General features: G+C 39.3%; 1 protein-coding gene and 4 pseudogenes across 1 annotated transcript; all 5 read right to left on the bottom strand.

The window, feature by feature from the left end:
- Positions 1 to 353: 353 nt before the first annotated feature.
- LOC148296084 (uncharacterized) lies at positions 354 to 1,263 on the bottom strand. The gene is made up of 4 exons (XM_088250698.1): positions 1,256 to 1,263; positions 888 to 1,157; positions 738 to 795; positions 354 to 601 (listed from the first exon to the last, which is right to left on the bottom strand). The coding sequence occupies exons 1-4, from the start codon at positions 1,261 to 1,263 to the stop codon at positions 581 to 583; spliced, it is 357 nt and encodes a 118-aa protein (XP_088106824.1). The 3' UTR covers positions 354 to 580.
- Positions 1,264 to 3,179: 1,916 nt separating this feature from the next.
- LOC110750329 (phenolic glucoside malonyltransferase 1-like) lies at positions 3,180 to 4,407 on the bottom strand (annotated as a pseudogene).
- A 3,377-nt stretch (positions 4,408 to 7,784) lies between these two features.
- LOC148296083 (phenolic glucoside malonyltransferase 1 pseudogene) lies at positions 7,785 to 9,455 on the bottom strand (annotated as a pseudogene).
- Positions 9,423 to 11,265, bottom strand: LOC110772172 (phenolic glucoside malonyltransferase 1 pseudogene; annotated as a pseudogene).
- Positions 11,266 to 14,079: 2,814 nt separating this feature from the next.
- LOC110772170 (phenolic glucoside malonyltransferase 1 pseudogene) lies at positions 14,080 to 16,026 on the bottom strand (annotated as a pseudogene).

Raw genomic sequence — 16,026 nt, 5'->3', positions numbered from 1 at the left:
ACTCAATAAGGATTTTGTAGCTCTTCTCTGTAATAAGGATGGTTTTTTTTTTGTATGTGTGGGTTGGTAATTTGTATAGGGATGACGAGACTACTTCCTATACAATGGATGTTGTACATAATTGTTTTTCCCTTTCGTAATGAATACTTGATGTTATCAAGTTTATTTTATCTTAGTAATGAAAACTTTATTCAGTTCATAGTGTGGTAGTTTTCCCGTGTTTTCTCTTCCACTTTTTTGAACTTTAATGGCATATATGATAGTTTGTTTCACTATTTCAGTACTAGTAAACTCATCCAAGACATTCATTCATATAACACCAAAACTTAACTATGATATTAAAGAATAGCAGCAAAACAAATTTGTTTCCTTTTAATTGAAATGATTTCTGAATGGTTTTCTTTGTTCAATACACTGCGCATCAAAAGGCATTCTAATGAAAACAAAAAGTACAAACACAATCTTTCCATTAGGAGGCTAGTTGCACGAAGCTTGATTGGGCAAACATAGTCTTTTCTTCAAGTATGTCAGTGCAACTCTACAACCCAAGAAATAGGTGGAATCACTGGAGTTCGAAACATCATCCAAAAAACTCATCATCCTGACAAGACAAAGTAAGTGAAAAAATAAATACAAATTTATCATTCTCAATAACAAGCAATTTATATAGTGGAAGAATTATTGTCCATTTCATCAACAAAATACTCTATATAAGTTCTGTGTATAACTATAATTACCTGTGACGAAGAACTATTATCCATGCCATTAAAAGCATCTTTTTCAACATTTGAAGAGCTATCATGGTCAAAGATAACATCACAAAATTACACATGAGGTTAATACATAATAATAAAAAAGGAAAAATACAAATAAGTTTGCATTCTTACGATTTTTGAAGCATAGGGCAGTTCCTTTTGTCGTGTGTTTGTCCATATTTTCCACACCCATTACAACGCCGACCTTTGTATTTTTCTCTCGCCAACTCCTTTCTGCCCTTAAGTCTTTTCCCACTTCCTTTTGCTTTAACAGGATCTGGTTCATTTATACAAGCTTCAAAAGCAATACTTCTCCTTGCAGAAGGTAGTACTTCTTCAGCACCATGAAGCAATGGTTTAATCCTCTCAATCAATGAATCCAATGCCTCACAGAAGATTTGACTGGCCTCATCACTTAAGATGACTTTATCAATCACATTTGAATATCGTTGGAATAATGCACTGCGCTTTCCTATTAAGGATTTGTCAACAGATATCACAAAACCATCATTGTCAACCACAAGATCAGATCTAGCAGATCTAGTCCATCTCTTCAAAATATATTGATCTGGCAATTCATGAAGCTGACGTATTTTGTGCAAATATGCCAAAGTATGGCTACATGGGATTCCCAAACTCTCAAACATATGACAGCTACACGATGCAAAATCTGCATATTTGTCATAAACAATCAGCCGGTTTCTTTTTTTCTTTTTGTCATCCATATGTACAACTTTATATGTGCAGTGAGTGGCATTCTCTTCTATAAGCTCAACATTATTGCAATAACTCTCCCACAACTGATCTTGAAATTTATAGAAGTAAGTACGTGTGTATATATTAGCCATTTGTCTATCCATCATTATAGGGCACTTAGTTTTTGCCTTCTCATTTATATCAGTGTGATCTGCCATCAATTCCAAATGTCGTTGGTGTAAAAGTCCTCTATTAAATTGAACCATAAAGTCCACCAAGGAATTGTTTTTTGATACATACCTCTTGAAAAATGCATGCCCACTTTCTGCTCGCTGACTACTAGACATTCCACATGAGAAAATGTGGTTCACATAAGCTGGCACCCATTTAGATCGAATATTAAATATTGATTGCAACCATGTATCTTCATTTAACCCGCTGTCCTCAACAATTCTCTTCCATCTCAAGTCAAACTCATCTCTACTCTCAGAATCCCAAACACATTCTCTAAATTGTTGATAGTGAAGAATACACTCGGGCTTGTCAGAGAATTTATTCAAAATATGCCAGCTACAATACCTGTGAAATGTGTTTGGAAGAGCTTCTGAAATGGCTTTTGTCATTGCTGGATCCTGATCAGTAATAATAATTTTTGACATTCTTAGCTTCCATGTGAACTAATATGCCATTATTAGCTTCCATAGTTGAACAACAGGTGAGCAAATCTGTTTACCATAGAACATGCACAGATACACTTTAATCACAAAACATGGACATATATATGACATTCTGTTTTTTCTTCTCAAATATCAATTAAGAGTAGATAAAAAAAAATTTATTATATGTAAGAAATTCTGTTTTCTTGTATTTTTTTTTTCCTTAAACTATGTTGAATGGAGCATTGAAAGCACGATGGAAAACTACAAAACTACAAAACTACAGTACTCCCAAAAAACAAAAAAATAAGTAGCTATGAATCACAAGAAACACAAACCATGTTGAAAGGAGCATTGAAAGCACAGGTTTGATGGAAAATTACAAAACGTACTCAATAAAAAAAAAAGTTGTAGAATTGTTGATGAGTTCTTAAAATCCATATCAAAACTCAGGATACCATACCCGTTTATTTGTGTTTATTTTTACTTCATACACATGATATTCCAAAACTTTAAGAAACCATTAAAAATCTGGAGGAGTGATCTTCAAACCCATTGAAACCATATCAGAATTCATCCCAGAACTCCAAATCGAAGAACCATGGCTCAGATATTGAAAGAATAAGAACCCATGATAGCATACCTCTGTCGCATAGATGGTGGGTCTTCTTCTTCAACTGACGATGGTGGGTCTTCTTCTTCAACTGACGATGGTGAGTCTTCTTCTTCACGTTGGGTCGTTTGGTCTGCGTGATAGGTCTCCAAGCGTTGGAGGAAAAAGAGAGACGTTTGGTTTCCCAGCGTACGTCGTTCCCTCAACTGAAGTGGAGTTTGTGGTGGGTCAGGAGTGTGAAAACGGGTTAAAAGATGTAATTCAATCTCAGCCACACAAGGTCATTAAAACAGATCCAACGGTTGAGATCCCCATCCCTCAAATAACACTATTTGAGGGATCCCTCAACTGAAGGGGACTGTATATATATATATATATATATATATATATATATATATATATATATATATATATATATATATATATATATATATAAAATATAATTATATAATGTATTTGAACCCAAGTCTCTGCCCCATTCAAAATCCCATCACTGTCTGGACTTTTTATAGCTTCACTGATTTCATTGACCGCCACGGTCAACCCATCTTCTCCTAGAAGCCCTTTTCTATCTGCAACTACTGCACGGCCCGATATGCAGTTTCCAAAGTAGTTTGCAGGTATCGGAGGGTCAAAGCGAGACCTGCAGTCCACACTGAAGCCCATCATAACTGGCTTATCGGTCTGTTTTTCCTCTGCCTTGAGTAAGCAAACCCATGTATAAGCACATGTTACGGAAAATGTTGACAAATGAGGACGATCAGATTGTTTTTCATTCTTGATCATCTCAGCCATTTTGGTCGAAACCCATTGCTTCATTGCTTCTATTTCAGGTCGTGTGATTACAAAGATGCCACGAACCGCGTCTGGTGGTGGAGATTTAAACTGGGTAACCATCAAGCTCCTGTTGTTGGGTTCGTCCAGATTCTGAAGCTGGTTCAAGAAGATTGGTTCGAGCCCGGCCGGGTCTTGGACGACCCTTCTGTCAAAAAAAGGTTTCAGCTGATCTGGTAGAGCTGAACCAGATGGATCATCACCAAGATGTTTGCAAATGTGAGCCCATGATTGCACAAACATGGTTGAAGACTTGTCGTCCAGGATGGCATGGTGCATGGATGTGCCAATGGAGAAGCCATTGCAGTTGGGAAAGATGGTGACTTGGAACGCCACGGTTGCGGCCTTTTCGTGAGAGGTTGGCAATTGGGGTACGAGAGAATGGTACTATTTGGCCTCAACAAAGTTGCTACGGCTTGAAAGATGGTGGAAATCGGCATCAGACTCGGCTATGGTGAGTGAAACGGCGTCGCCTTGGACATAACTGAAGATGGGCTTGGGGGAGTCTTGGGGCCATGTGAGGTTCCCTGCTAGTGGTAGGAATTGTTGGAGGGCGACAGCGAGGGAGGCTTTGAGTTTTGAAACGAGTATGGTGGTGTCAAATGAGTTGGAGATTTCATAGAAGAAAAGGCGTTGGACGGGTGCAAATCTGAGCCAGAGCAAATCAAACAAGGTTAGAGGAAGGGCCTCAGGCGAAGGTGTGGCTGAGCAAGCAGGTGAGCTTGGATGTGGAGCAACATTGGAAACCTCAACCACTCTGACTGAGTTTAGCTCTGCCATTGGGGATGGATAACGGAAGCAAATTTTTTTATTTTTTTATTTTTGGATCGAAATGGATGGAAGCGAAGTTGAATGAAAGGTTTGATATAAGAGCAAGTCCACCGCTTGGAGCAAACTGGGCAAAAGGCCCCCCTTGCTAGCCCAGAAGCCCTCCAACGCGCACCGGGTAACCCATGGGTCCCACTAACCCTGGCAAGCCCACGGGTAAATTCTGCCTGGGTTGCAACCTGAAGGCGCTAACGTCAGCGAGCGAAAAAAATCGAAAAAAATTTCAATTATTTTTTTAAAACTACCAAAAAATTATGGATGTCTTCCCTATAAATACATAACAATTTTATTCATTTTCCACACCAAATCCTTATACAAACTCTTCTCCTTTCAATATTTGTAAATTGTAATCATTTTTTTTCTTGCATTTGTAAATTTTTTATATTTTCTTCCATATTTATTTTTTTCTTGCATAATCATTTTATTTCTTACATTTCTAAATTGTTTATATTTTGTTGCATAATCTTTTTTTTTTCTTGCCCTTGCCCTAGCTTTTTGGGGTGGACATGCTCGTGGTGGACGTGGGTGCCAAGTAGAAACCGACATTAACTTCTAGATAGTGATATTATTTCAAATCTCATAGCAACTAATTATAATTGTAGGACATGCCTAATTAATATTCCTTATATTTAAACTATAGCTTTTATATATATATAATTCCACATGGTATCCACCTCACCCACTCAATTTGTTTAATGATTCATGTGTAAAAAAATTACAAAAACACCCCTACCACGTCATTAGATTTAACAGAGTTTTGAATGGAGTTAGCAGCAGGGGGTAAAGTGGGTCACCAAACCTCAATCAAGGATGAAAGTGGGTCATTTTAACTTTAGAGGGGTAAAGTGAAATTTAACCGAAATTTCAAGGGGCACTACAGTAAATAAGTTTGGTCAAATGTCGCTGTTATGAATTTTAGGTCAAACGGCAACGTCTATGGTGCACTTGGTCCATCAGTGCACTAACTTTTAAATGATAAAAAAAAAATATTTGTTAAATGGTTTTTTAAGGTAACAGGTCAAAGGTATGGGTTTAATGCAATTGCATTGCAAAATGCAATTGGTTCCAGGGTATAATGCAATTGTATTGCAAAATGCAATTCGTTACAATTCATTCAATTTCATCAATTATTTCAATTAATTCATTTACCTGGTGCATGGTAGAATTTTCATGTCAAACAAAAAAAGATTCTAAAAAATTACAAAAAAGGATTTTATAAGCTGTGTTGCTGTCTTGAAAACTGTCAAGTTGACTTATTTGAAGTCTGGTGGCAAACAATGTAAATATGTAGGAGTACTATGATCTTTTATATCTTACGGGGCATTTTAGTTTGAATTTGGGTTTTATACACGGATTTGAAAATTAATTGGTTGATGTCTAAGAAATATAAATTGTAGGGGCCTATATTAGACCAACCCTTAATTATAAGAGAGGAGAAAATTCAAGAGTTGGAATTTTCGAGAGAAACACAAGAGGATGTTTACAAGGGCATCAAAGGATTTGAGCAAGGGTGAGAGAAAATAGAGCTAGGGTTCTTGTGAGAACTAATGGGTTTTTTTTTATTGTAACCAAGGTTGTTCTTACACACTAGTGAATTTCTTGGGTGGATCACCTAGATGACGTAGGCACGAGGACGAACCTCGATAAATCTTTGTGTTCTTGTGTGTATCATTGCATAGTCCATCAACGACAAAGCTTTGGAGTATTATTTTCGCACAACAGTATGATCACCAAATCTTGCGTCTTCATCCATAAAGATTCATATGCGTATCCAATTCAAACTTTTAAAGACTTTGGACATTCCCCGCGCATCACTTGCATCTTCAATTCATCCCATGCTTCACGTCACCAAGCTCATACAAAATTTCCTTATTTTGCTACATCACAACCACGTCATGTTTGGCAATTGACAAATAGGGATTGTTGTCATTTCAATTTGCGAAAACCAACTGCCTGATTGATAATTGTCAAACAACCTTTACCATTTGATTCTTCTCGTTTTCCATGATTTAATTACGTAAAAGTAAAAACAATAAATTTTAGTGCACTTAACCATTCTAATCACACAAAACATAAGGAATACTACTCTTATCAAATTTTGTATACCACATAATGTGGCACCTTACTTGGACATGCCAGCTCATTTAATTTCATTTTATGTTTTTTAATTTTTTAATTAAAAGCCCTGGTAAAAAAATTGATTAGATCTTACGTTTTATTCTCCACTCCATCTCTTTCTTCTCTCTCCCACCGCGCAGCCTCCTCCCGTCTTGTCCTTCCAGTCATTCTCCGTTCTCCATTCTTTTAGTTGATTCTTATTTGATTCCTAGCAAACCATCTTTTCTTTCCTTTTTACTTTTAAAAATAATGATTTTATCTAATTGTTTCATTGAAAATTAAAGGAGTCGAAAGGAAGAAAAATGTCTATGTCATGTTAAGGGTTATGGGCCATTATTCATGGCTGAAAGTTCTCAAATCTATCTACGATGATTGGTCTTTTCCTATTAATTGCATATCCTGCTGTGTTTTTTTAATTTACTCTTTTGTATCTTTTGTGATGTTTTTTTTCCATTTGTTCTAGAAATTAAGGAGGAGGGAGGGAGGATGAAGGGTTTAGGGTTTAGAGGGACTTTCAAGGGGGAGGAGGAAATTGATTGGGGGAGACAGAGAGTGGTGGAGGAGGAGGACGCAAGGATATGAGAAGTTTGACAAAGTTTATTATTATAATAAATATTAAATATATTAACCGAAATGAATGAAAAATAAGATAACTTAAAATGAAATTAAATGTGCTGGCATATCCAAGTAAGGTGCCACGTCATGTGATAAGAGTAGCATTACTCAAACTTAAGAAAAATATCGTTAAGTATATATATAAATATTAACATATCAAAGGCTTCATGTGGAGACACAAAATTGAGTTACTCACAACTTCTTTAGTTAAAAATAATGAACTTGAACATTATAGGCAATGGTGCGACGTCGGTTTGTAATAAAAGTTGGCATAATGAGTTGTCAAGGTAGTTTTATGAATAAGTCCCACATTATGGGTTGTCAACTAGTCCTTTGTTCATTGAGAAATGGATATGGAGACGAGTGAATCCGGGTAGAGCACATGTTATTGCAGGCTAGCAGCTTTAGCCAAATCAAGGGTGCAATCATTTTGCGAGTGGCGTCCTACCATGGTGGTAGTGAGTAGGTGTTTGGCCCAGACGTCTGGGGTTCGAACCCCACCTCAAAAAAGAATGGGTGCAGTCAATTTAGATGGTCCCGTCCACTAAATTGAGTTGAACCCAATTTGGAGTTCTCTTTCCATAAATTAGATTAATTTCTAATAATTCTTGTAATTTGGCCCAACAAAATGAGAGAAACAGAGGACCATTGCAAACAAACATACCAAAATAACAACAACAAAAAAGAACATCGATCAAATTATTCTTCCCCCAAAAACAAAGCGAAAACATTAAAACTCTGCAACAAATTAACACCAATTTCATTCGTGGATTCAAAGGTCTTGAAGCCCTTTAGCAAACAGAGAAGCAAAAGGTTGCATATGATGTTTTTCCAAAACCAAACCAACCTCAACATCTCCAGCAATACCATCCCTAGACTCTGCCAGGGACATGGCTCCTGTCTCTTCGATCGAAACCACCTCCACCTTGCTTGGTCTTCCCCATCCAAAATCTGTATCATAAATCCCAAACCTTGGTGAACCAGCAACACCCATAGATCTCTCTTCACTGCTCAGAGCAGAATAAAGTATTGGAACCCAAGTCTCTGCCCCTTTCAAAATCCCGTCACTGTCCACACTTTTTATAGATTCACTGATTTCGTTGACCGCCACAGTCAACCCATCTTCTCCGAGAAGTCCTTTTCTCTCTGCAACTATTACACGGCCGGCTATGCAGTTCCCAAAATAGTTTGCAGGTATCGGAGGGTCAAAGCGAGACCTGCAGTCCACACTGAAGCCCATCATAACTGGCTTATCGGTCTGTCTTTCCTCTGCCTTGAGCAAGCAAACCCATGTATAAGCGCATGTTACAGAAAATGTTGACAAATGAGAACGATCAGATTGTTTTTCATTCTTGATCATCTCTGCCATTTTGGTCGAAACCCATTGCTTCATTGCTTCTATTTCCGGTCGTGTGATTACAAAAATACCGCGAACCGCGTCTGGTGGTGGAGATTTAAACTGGGTAACCATCAAGCTCCTGTTGTTGGGTCCGTCCAGATTCTGAAGCTGGTTCAAGAAGATTGGTTCGAGCCCGGCAGGGTCTTGGACGACCCTTCTGTCAAAAAATGGTTTCAGCTGATCTGGTAGTGCTGAACCAGATGGATCATCACCAAGATGTTTGCAAATGTGAGCCCATGATTTCATAAATATGGTTGAAGACTTGCCGTCCAGGATGGCATGGTGCATGGATGTGCCAATGGAGAAGCCATTGCCGTTGGGAAAGATGGTGACTTGGAACGCCACGGCTGCGGCCTTTTCGTGAGAGGTTGGTAATTGGGGTACGAGAGAATGGTACTCTTTGGCCTCAACAAAGTTGCTACGGCTTGAAAGATGGTGGAAATCGGCATCAGACTCGGCTATGGTGAGTGAAACGGCATCGCCTTGGACATAACTGAAGATGGGCTTGGGGGAGTCTTGGGGCCATGTGAGGTTCCCTGCTAGTGGTAGGAATTGTTGGAGGGCGACAGCGAGGGAGGCTTTGAGTTTTGAAACGAGTATGGTGGTGTCAAAGGAGTTGGAGATTTCATAGAAGAAAAGGCGTTGGACGGGTGCAAATCTGAGCCAGAGCAAATCAAACAAGGTTAGAGGAAGGGCCTCAGGCGGAGTTGTGGCTGAGCCAGCAGGTGAACTTGGCTGTGGAGCAACATTGCAAACCTCAACCACTCTGACTGAGTTTAGCTCTGCCATTGGGGATGGATAACGGAAGCAAATTTTTTTATTTTTTTATTTTTGGATCGAAATGGATGGAAGCGAAGTTGAATGAAAGGTTTGACATAAGTGGTGGACGTGGGTGCCGAGTAGAAACCGACATTAACTTCTAGATAGTGATATTATTTCAAATATCATAGCAACTTAGTATAATTGTAGGACATGCCTAATTAATATTCCTGAATTCTTCAGAGGCTATCACGCAAATACAGGTGAAAAAAAAACATTTAGTAATTTAATAGGCTGTGCTGCCGCCACGACGGTTGTAAAGATAAGAAGCAATGTAGCCAATCTAGTGTCTGGTTGTAATTTGTGTCTGTGGGACGGTCTTGAAATCTCTTTCCGTTTTGTAGTTATCCAAAATGAGTATCACCAGCCTCAAACAGTGAGAAGTCCAAGAATTTAGAAACCCAAAACTTTGCCCCTTCGAAAAGCACATCATCAAAAAAAATTTCGCGAAATTCTGTAGTGAATGTGACATGCCATATAAGAAGGTTTCACAGAAGACCTTGAGCAAACAGAGCAGCAAAAGCATCCATATATTGTTTCTTCAAAACCAACCCAATCTCAACACCTCCACCACCATTCTTGCTGTCTGACAAAGAGATCGCCCCCGTTTTATCTATAGAAACCACTTCTGTTCTCCTTGGTCTTCCCCATCCAAAATCAGTGTCATAAATCTGAAACCGATTTGAACCAGCAACGGAAGTCAATATAAAATAATTGGTCTGCGGATCACTGCTGTACAAAGTTGAAACCCAATTCTCTGCCCCATTCAAAAACCCCTTATTATCCAAACCTTTTATGGCTTCCCTAATTGCATTTACAGCCAAAACCAACCCATCTTCTCCTAACAGGCCTTTTATCTCTGCAACTACGCTACCGCCCGCTATGCAGTTGCCAAAATAGTTTGCAGGGACAGGAGGGTCCAGGCGGGACCTGCAGTCAATGCCAAAGATCATGGCTATTTTCTCACATCTGATTTCCTTTGCCTTTGACTTGGCCAAGCAAACCCATGCATAGGCACATGTGAGAGAAAACGTTGAAAAGTGAACCGATTGATATTGTTGTTGTTGTTGTTGCTTCTTCATCACCAAGTGCCTTAACGCTTGTATATTTGTGCTTGTGAATTCAAAGGTGCCTCGAACCGAGTCTGGTGGCACTGGAGCTCCCCAAAGCGTACACATCAAGCTTCGATTTTCGGGTCGGTCCAAATTCAGAAAGTGGTTCAAGTAGATAGATTCCAGCCCAGCAGGGTCCTTGATGACTTTGCCAGAAAATGGTTTTAGCTGATCCGGTAACAATAATCCTCCATGTTTACAGAGGTGAGCCCAGGATTTAAGAAACAGGGTTGAAGTTTTTCCATCTAGGACTGCATGGTGCATGCATGTTCCGATTGAAAATCCACGGCTAGGAAACAGGGTGATTTGCAAGGCCATTGCTGCTGCTTTTTCATGAGATATTGCCAACTTGGGCACGAGAGGATGGTATTTTATGGCTTCAACAAATTCATTGCAACTTGAAAGATGGTCGAAATAATCAGCACGATGATCATCAGAGTAGTGGGCTATTGTGAGTGAAACGGCGTCGCCTTGGACATAATTGAGAAGGGGTTTGTGGGAAGTTTGAGGCCAAGTGAGGCTTCATGCTAGAGGTAGAAAGTGTTGGAGGGTGAGAGAGAGCGAGGCTTTGAGTTTTGGAAGTATGGAATCAAAGAAGAGTGGTGTTGGGTCAGAGGAAGGAGGCAATTCGTAGAAGAATATGCGTTGAAAAGGTGGAAATCTTAGCCAGAATAGGTCAAAGAAAGTTAGCTCAGGAAGGAACCATGGTGTGGCTGGGGGCAATGGAACTTGTTGTGGTTCTGGAGCCACCAAGCAAATCTCAATTACTTTCACTACTGAATTTGGCTCTGCCATTGCAGATGGAACCAAGTTATATGAAAATTCTTATAAATCGAGAGGCCCCATTAAGCAACTACATTTAATGTTATAGCTGATTAGAAGCAACACAATTCAATAGTATTTCACGTGTCATGATAAGATGCCACGTGGCCAACACGAACATAATCAGGAGCACCGACCCGATCACAAGTGGTAGGGATCACGAAGTTCTTGCCAGAATAGCATGGTCACGGGGTGCGATCAGTCGGTCTCACCCAACCCGACCCATTACGACACACCGAATGCTTCTGGACAGTCTTAAATGGCTTCTCTAATAGTAATACGTGTTACTTGGTCGGCTCGATGACATGAGGCTATGCTTCGCATCACTCGAGGAGAACACTTGGCCATTTTTTAAGTAAGCATCCTCTTCCATTTTTTGCTTTTCAATGTCTTCTTAGGCACGAAGCCTGTTATAGTTGAGTTTTGGTGAACTCTTAGGCACAAAGCCTGCTATTGTTGATTTTTGTGGAATTTGGCTAATTCTTCAGCACGAAGCCTTGTTTTTTGCTTCTGTCCACAGCAAGTATCTCTGTCTGTGGTGGTTTCCTAGGCACAAAGCCTAAGATTCTGGTTTTCTCACTCATCAAGCTAGTGTTTAATTGTTGCTTCTTGATCCTGTGTGCAATTGCTTGCTTCAAAATGCCTTTCACTATGCCTAAGATTGAAGGATTGCTAGGAATTAGTACTATTCATCTGTCTAAGGATAATTTTGTGAAATGGAGCTATCAGTTTCAATCGGTTCTTCAAGGCTACGATTTATATGGACATTTTGATGGCTCCAGTGTCTGTCCTTCTAAGTGTGTGATATCAGAGACTAAAAGAGTCACGGGTGAATACACCGAGGAATATAAACAATGGCTTCCAGTGGATAAAGCCTTGTTAAGTTTGTTGATTGCCACTTTATCTGATGATGCCATAGAGTATGTGGTCGGATGAACTTGTCTGATCGTCATGCTTCCGTTTCTAGAGCTAGAGTTAATTGAAAACTGAAATGCATACCATTACCAAAGGGGCTGAATCTGTAGAAAAGTTTTTACTTAGACTCAAACATCTTCGAGATCAACTCTCTGCTGCTGGGGTGAAATTGACTGATGATGACATTATTATAGCTGCACTTATTGGTTTACCTGCTGATTATGATATGATTAAAGCGGTGATCTATGCTCGTGACACACCTCTTACTCTAAAGGATTTTCGTGCTCAACTTCTTTCTGCTCAACGTAACATTGAGTCTCGCATATTAGCCTTATCTCATCAAATGAATGGTGTTATGGCTGCTTCTTCGTATGAACGTAGTTCTAGTTCTCATTCTGGATATTCTGCTATAGCACAACCACGTCACGTTTGGCAATTGACAAACAGGGATTGTTGTCATTTCAATTTGCGAAAACCAACTGCCTTATTGATAATTAAAGGAGTCAAAAGGAAGAAAAATGTCTATGTCTATGTCATGTTAGGGTTATGGGCCATTGTTCATGGCTGAAAGCTCTCTGATCTATCTACGATGATTTGTCTTTTCCTATTAATTGGATTTATCCTGCTGTGTTTTTTTATTTACTCTTTTGTATATTTTGTGATGTTTTTTCCATTTGTTCTGGAAATTATGGAGGGAGGGAGGATGAAGGGTTTAGGGTTTAGAGGGACTTTCAAGGGGGAGGAGGAAATTGATTGGGAGAGACAAAGAGTGGTGGAGGAGGAGGACGCAAAGATATGAGAAGTCTGACAAAGTTTATTATTATAATAATTATTAACTATATTAACCAAAATGAATGAAAAATAAGATAACTTAAAATGAAATTAAATGAGTTTGCATTTCCAAGTAAGGTGCCATATCATATGGTACAGAAATGTGATATACAAAATATGATAAGAGTAGCATTACTCAAACCTAAGAGAATTATCGTTGACTATATATATATACTAGCATATCAAAGGCCTTCTTGTGGAGACACAAAATTGAGTTACAACTTGTTTAGTTACAAATAATAAACTTCAACATTATGGGCAATGGTGCGACGTCGGTTTGTAATAAAAGTTCCCCTTTGCTCATTGAGAAATGGATATGGAGACGAGTGAATCCGAGTAGGGCACATGTTATTGCAGCTTTAGCCAAATCAAGGGTGCAGTCATTTTGCGAGTGGCGTCCTACCATGGTGGTAGTGAGTAGGTGTTTGGCCCAGAGGTCTGGGATTCGAAACCCCTGCAAAAATGAAAGGGTGCAGTCATTTTAGAGGGTCACATAGCCTCCCTCTCTGATCATGGTTCCCCGTTCACTATTGAGTTGCAACCAAGTTCGAGTTCTCTTTTTATAAATTAAATTAATTTCTAATAATTTAAATTATTATGGAAGCTGATTTCCCCACACTCTTTTTCTCCACTTACACTTCCTTTTGCTTTTTAATTCTTTTTAATCAATTTTTTTCTATCTTTCCTATTCTATCCTTACCCTACATTAATTTCTTTTTTACTTCACTTTTATATTATTTCTTTTTCTTTATACTTAATTTTCCAATTTACACTCCATTTTCAGTATTAAAGGGAAAACAAACTTAATTTTCTTACTCAATTAAAGGAAGAGGAAAACTATATTTTTTATATAACAATCTAAATCCTTTGTAGCCTCCCTACGTGCAGGTACTGACGATCTACAAGACTCCAAGATATGACCCCTTGTACACAAACTCAAGATCCGCTATGAGCACGTTCATAGACGGATATAGGTATTCAAGTCACAGAACCATTGCCAAAATAATAATATAAAGTAGAGAATATATATAAGGCATTCACCAACCAAAAAATTAAGGCATTCACCAACCAGAAATAAAACCTGAATATTAAATATTTATAACTCCCATAATAAATAAAATAAAACAGCCAAAATAATTAAAACAGAAAATAAAACGTTAAAATTTAAAATCCTTTCAAATAATAACAATCCCCATAAAGGGTTTTAAAATTTTAAAATAGTAAAAGATAAAGAAATATACATATGGGCAACATAATACTATGCAACAAATTAACACCAATTTCATGCGTGGATTCAAAGGTCTTGAAGCCCTTTAGCAAACAGAGAAGCAAAAGCTTGCATATGGTGTTTTTCCAAAACCAAACCAACCTCAACATCTCCAGCAATACCATCCCTAGACTCTGCCAGGGACATGGCTCCTGTCTCTTCGATCGAAACCACCTCCACCTTGCTTGGCTTTCCCCATCCAAAATCTGTTTCATAAATCCCAAACCTTGGTGAACCAGCAACACCCATAACTCTCTCTTCACTGCTCACTGCAGGGTAAAGTGTTTGAATCAAAGTCTCTGCCCCATACAAAATCCCATCACTGTCCACACTTTTTATAGCTTCACTGATTTCGTTGACCGCCACGGTCAACCCATCTTCTCCTAGAAGCCCTTTTCTCTCTGCAACTATTACACGGCCGTCTACGCAGTTCCCAAAATAGTTTGCAGGTATCGGAGGGTCAAAGCGAGACCTGCAGTCCACACTGACGCCCATCATAACTGGCTTATCGGTCTGTTTTTCCTCAGCCTTGAGTAAGCAAACCCATGTATAAGCACATGTTACAGAAAATGTTGACAAATGAGGACGATCAGATTGTTTTTCATTCTTGATCATCTCTACCATTTTGGTCGAAACCCATTGCTTCATTGCTTCTATTTCTGGTCGTGTGATTACAAAGATGCCGCGAACCGCGTCTGGTGGTGGAGATTTATACTGGGTAACCATCAAGCTCCTGTTGTTGGGTCCGTCCAGATTCTGAAGCTGGTTCAAGAAGATTGGTTCGAGCCCGGCCGGGTCTTGGACGACCCTTCTGTCAAAAAATGGTTTCAGCTGATCTGGTAGAGCTGAACCAGATGGATCATCACCAAGATGTTTGCAAATGTGAGCCCATGATTTCACAAACATGGTTGAAGACTTGCCGTCCAGGATGGCATGGTGCATGGATGTGCCAATGGAGAAGCCATTGCCGTTGGGAAAGATGGTGACTTGGAACGCCACGGCTGCGGCCTTTTCGTGAGAGGTTGGCAATTGGGGTACGAGAGAATGGTACTCTTTGGCCTCAACAAAGTTGCTACGACTTGAAAGATGGTGGAAATCAGCATGAGACTCGGCAATTGTGAGCGAAACGGCGTCCCCTTGGACATGAGTGAGAACTGGTTTAGGGGAGTGTTGGGGCCAATTGATGTTTCCTGCTAGAAGTCGGAAGTGTTGGAGGGCGATGGAGAGCGAGGCTTTGAGTTTTGAAACGAGTGTGGTGGTTTCGAAGGAGTTTGAGATTTCATAGAAGAAAAGGCGTTGGACGGGTGCAAATCTGAGCCAGAGTAAATCAAACAAGGTTAGAGGAAGGGCGTCAGGTGTGGCTGAGTGATCTTCTGGTGAGCTTGGCTGTGGAGCAACCATGCAAACCTCAATAACTCTGACTGAGTTTAGGTCTGCCATTGGGGATGGATCATGGAAGCAAAGTTGAATGAAGGGTTTAATATATATAATTGATGAACAGACCTAATGAATGTTCCTTAATTCTTATTTTAAACGGCCATGTGGTAAGTATTCTATATTTTAAAAGAACAACAAGAAGAAAACAGAAACTTACGAACTCTTCTTGTCGTTCACAAAGTTGCTAGCACACCCAATAGGAAATAGAGACAAATATAAGGCAAACACCGAATGATCAAAGAGGCGAGATCAAACTAAAGTAGTTGTATGCAGCACCATAGAAGCATAAGAAAAAGGAGAATTTATTCT

This window comes from Prunus avium, chromosome 3 (genome assembly GCF_965620075.1).
Source record: "Prunus avium chromosome 3, drPruAviu1.hap1.1, whole genome shotgun sequence".
Taxonomy (NCBI): domain Eukaryota; kingdom Viridiplantae; phylum Streptophyta; class Magnoliopsida; order Rosales; family Rosaceae; genus Prunus; species Prunus avium.
This window is presented reverse-complemented; position numbering and strand designations above follow the sequence as displayed.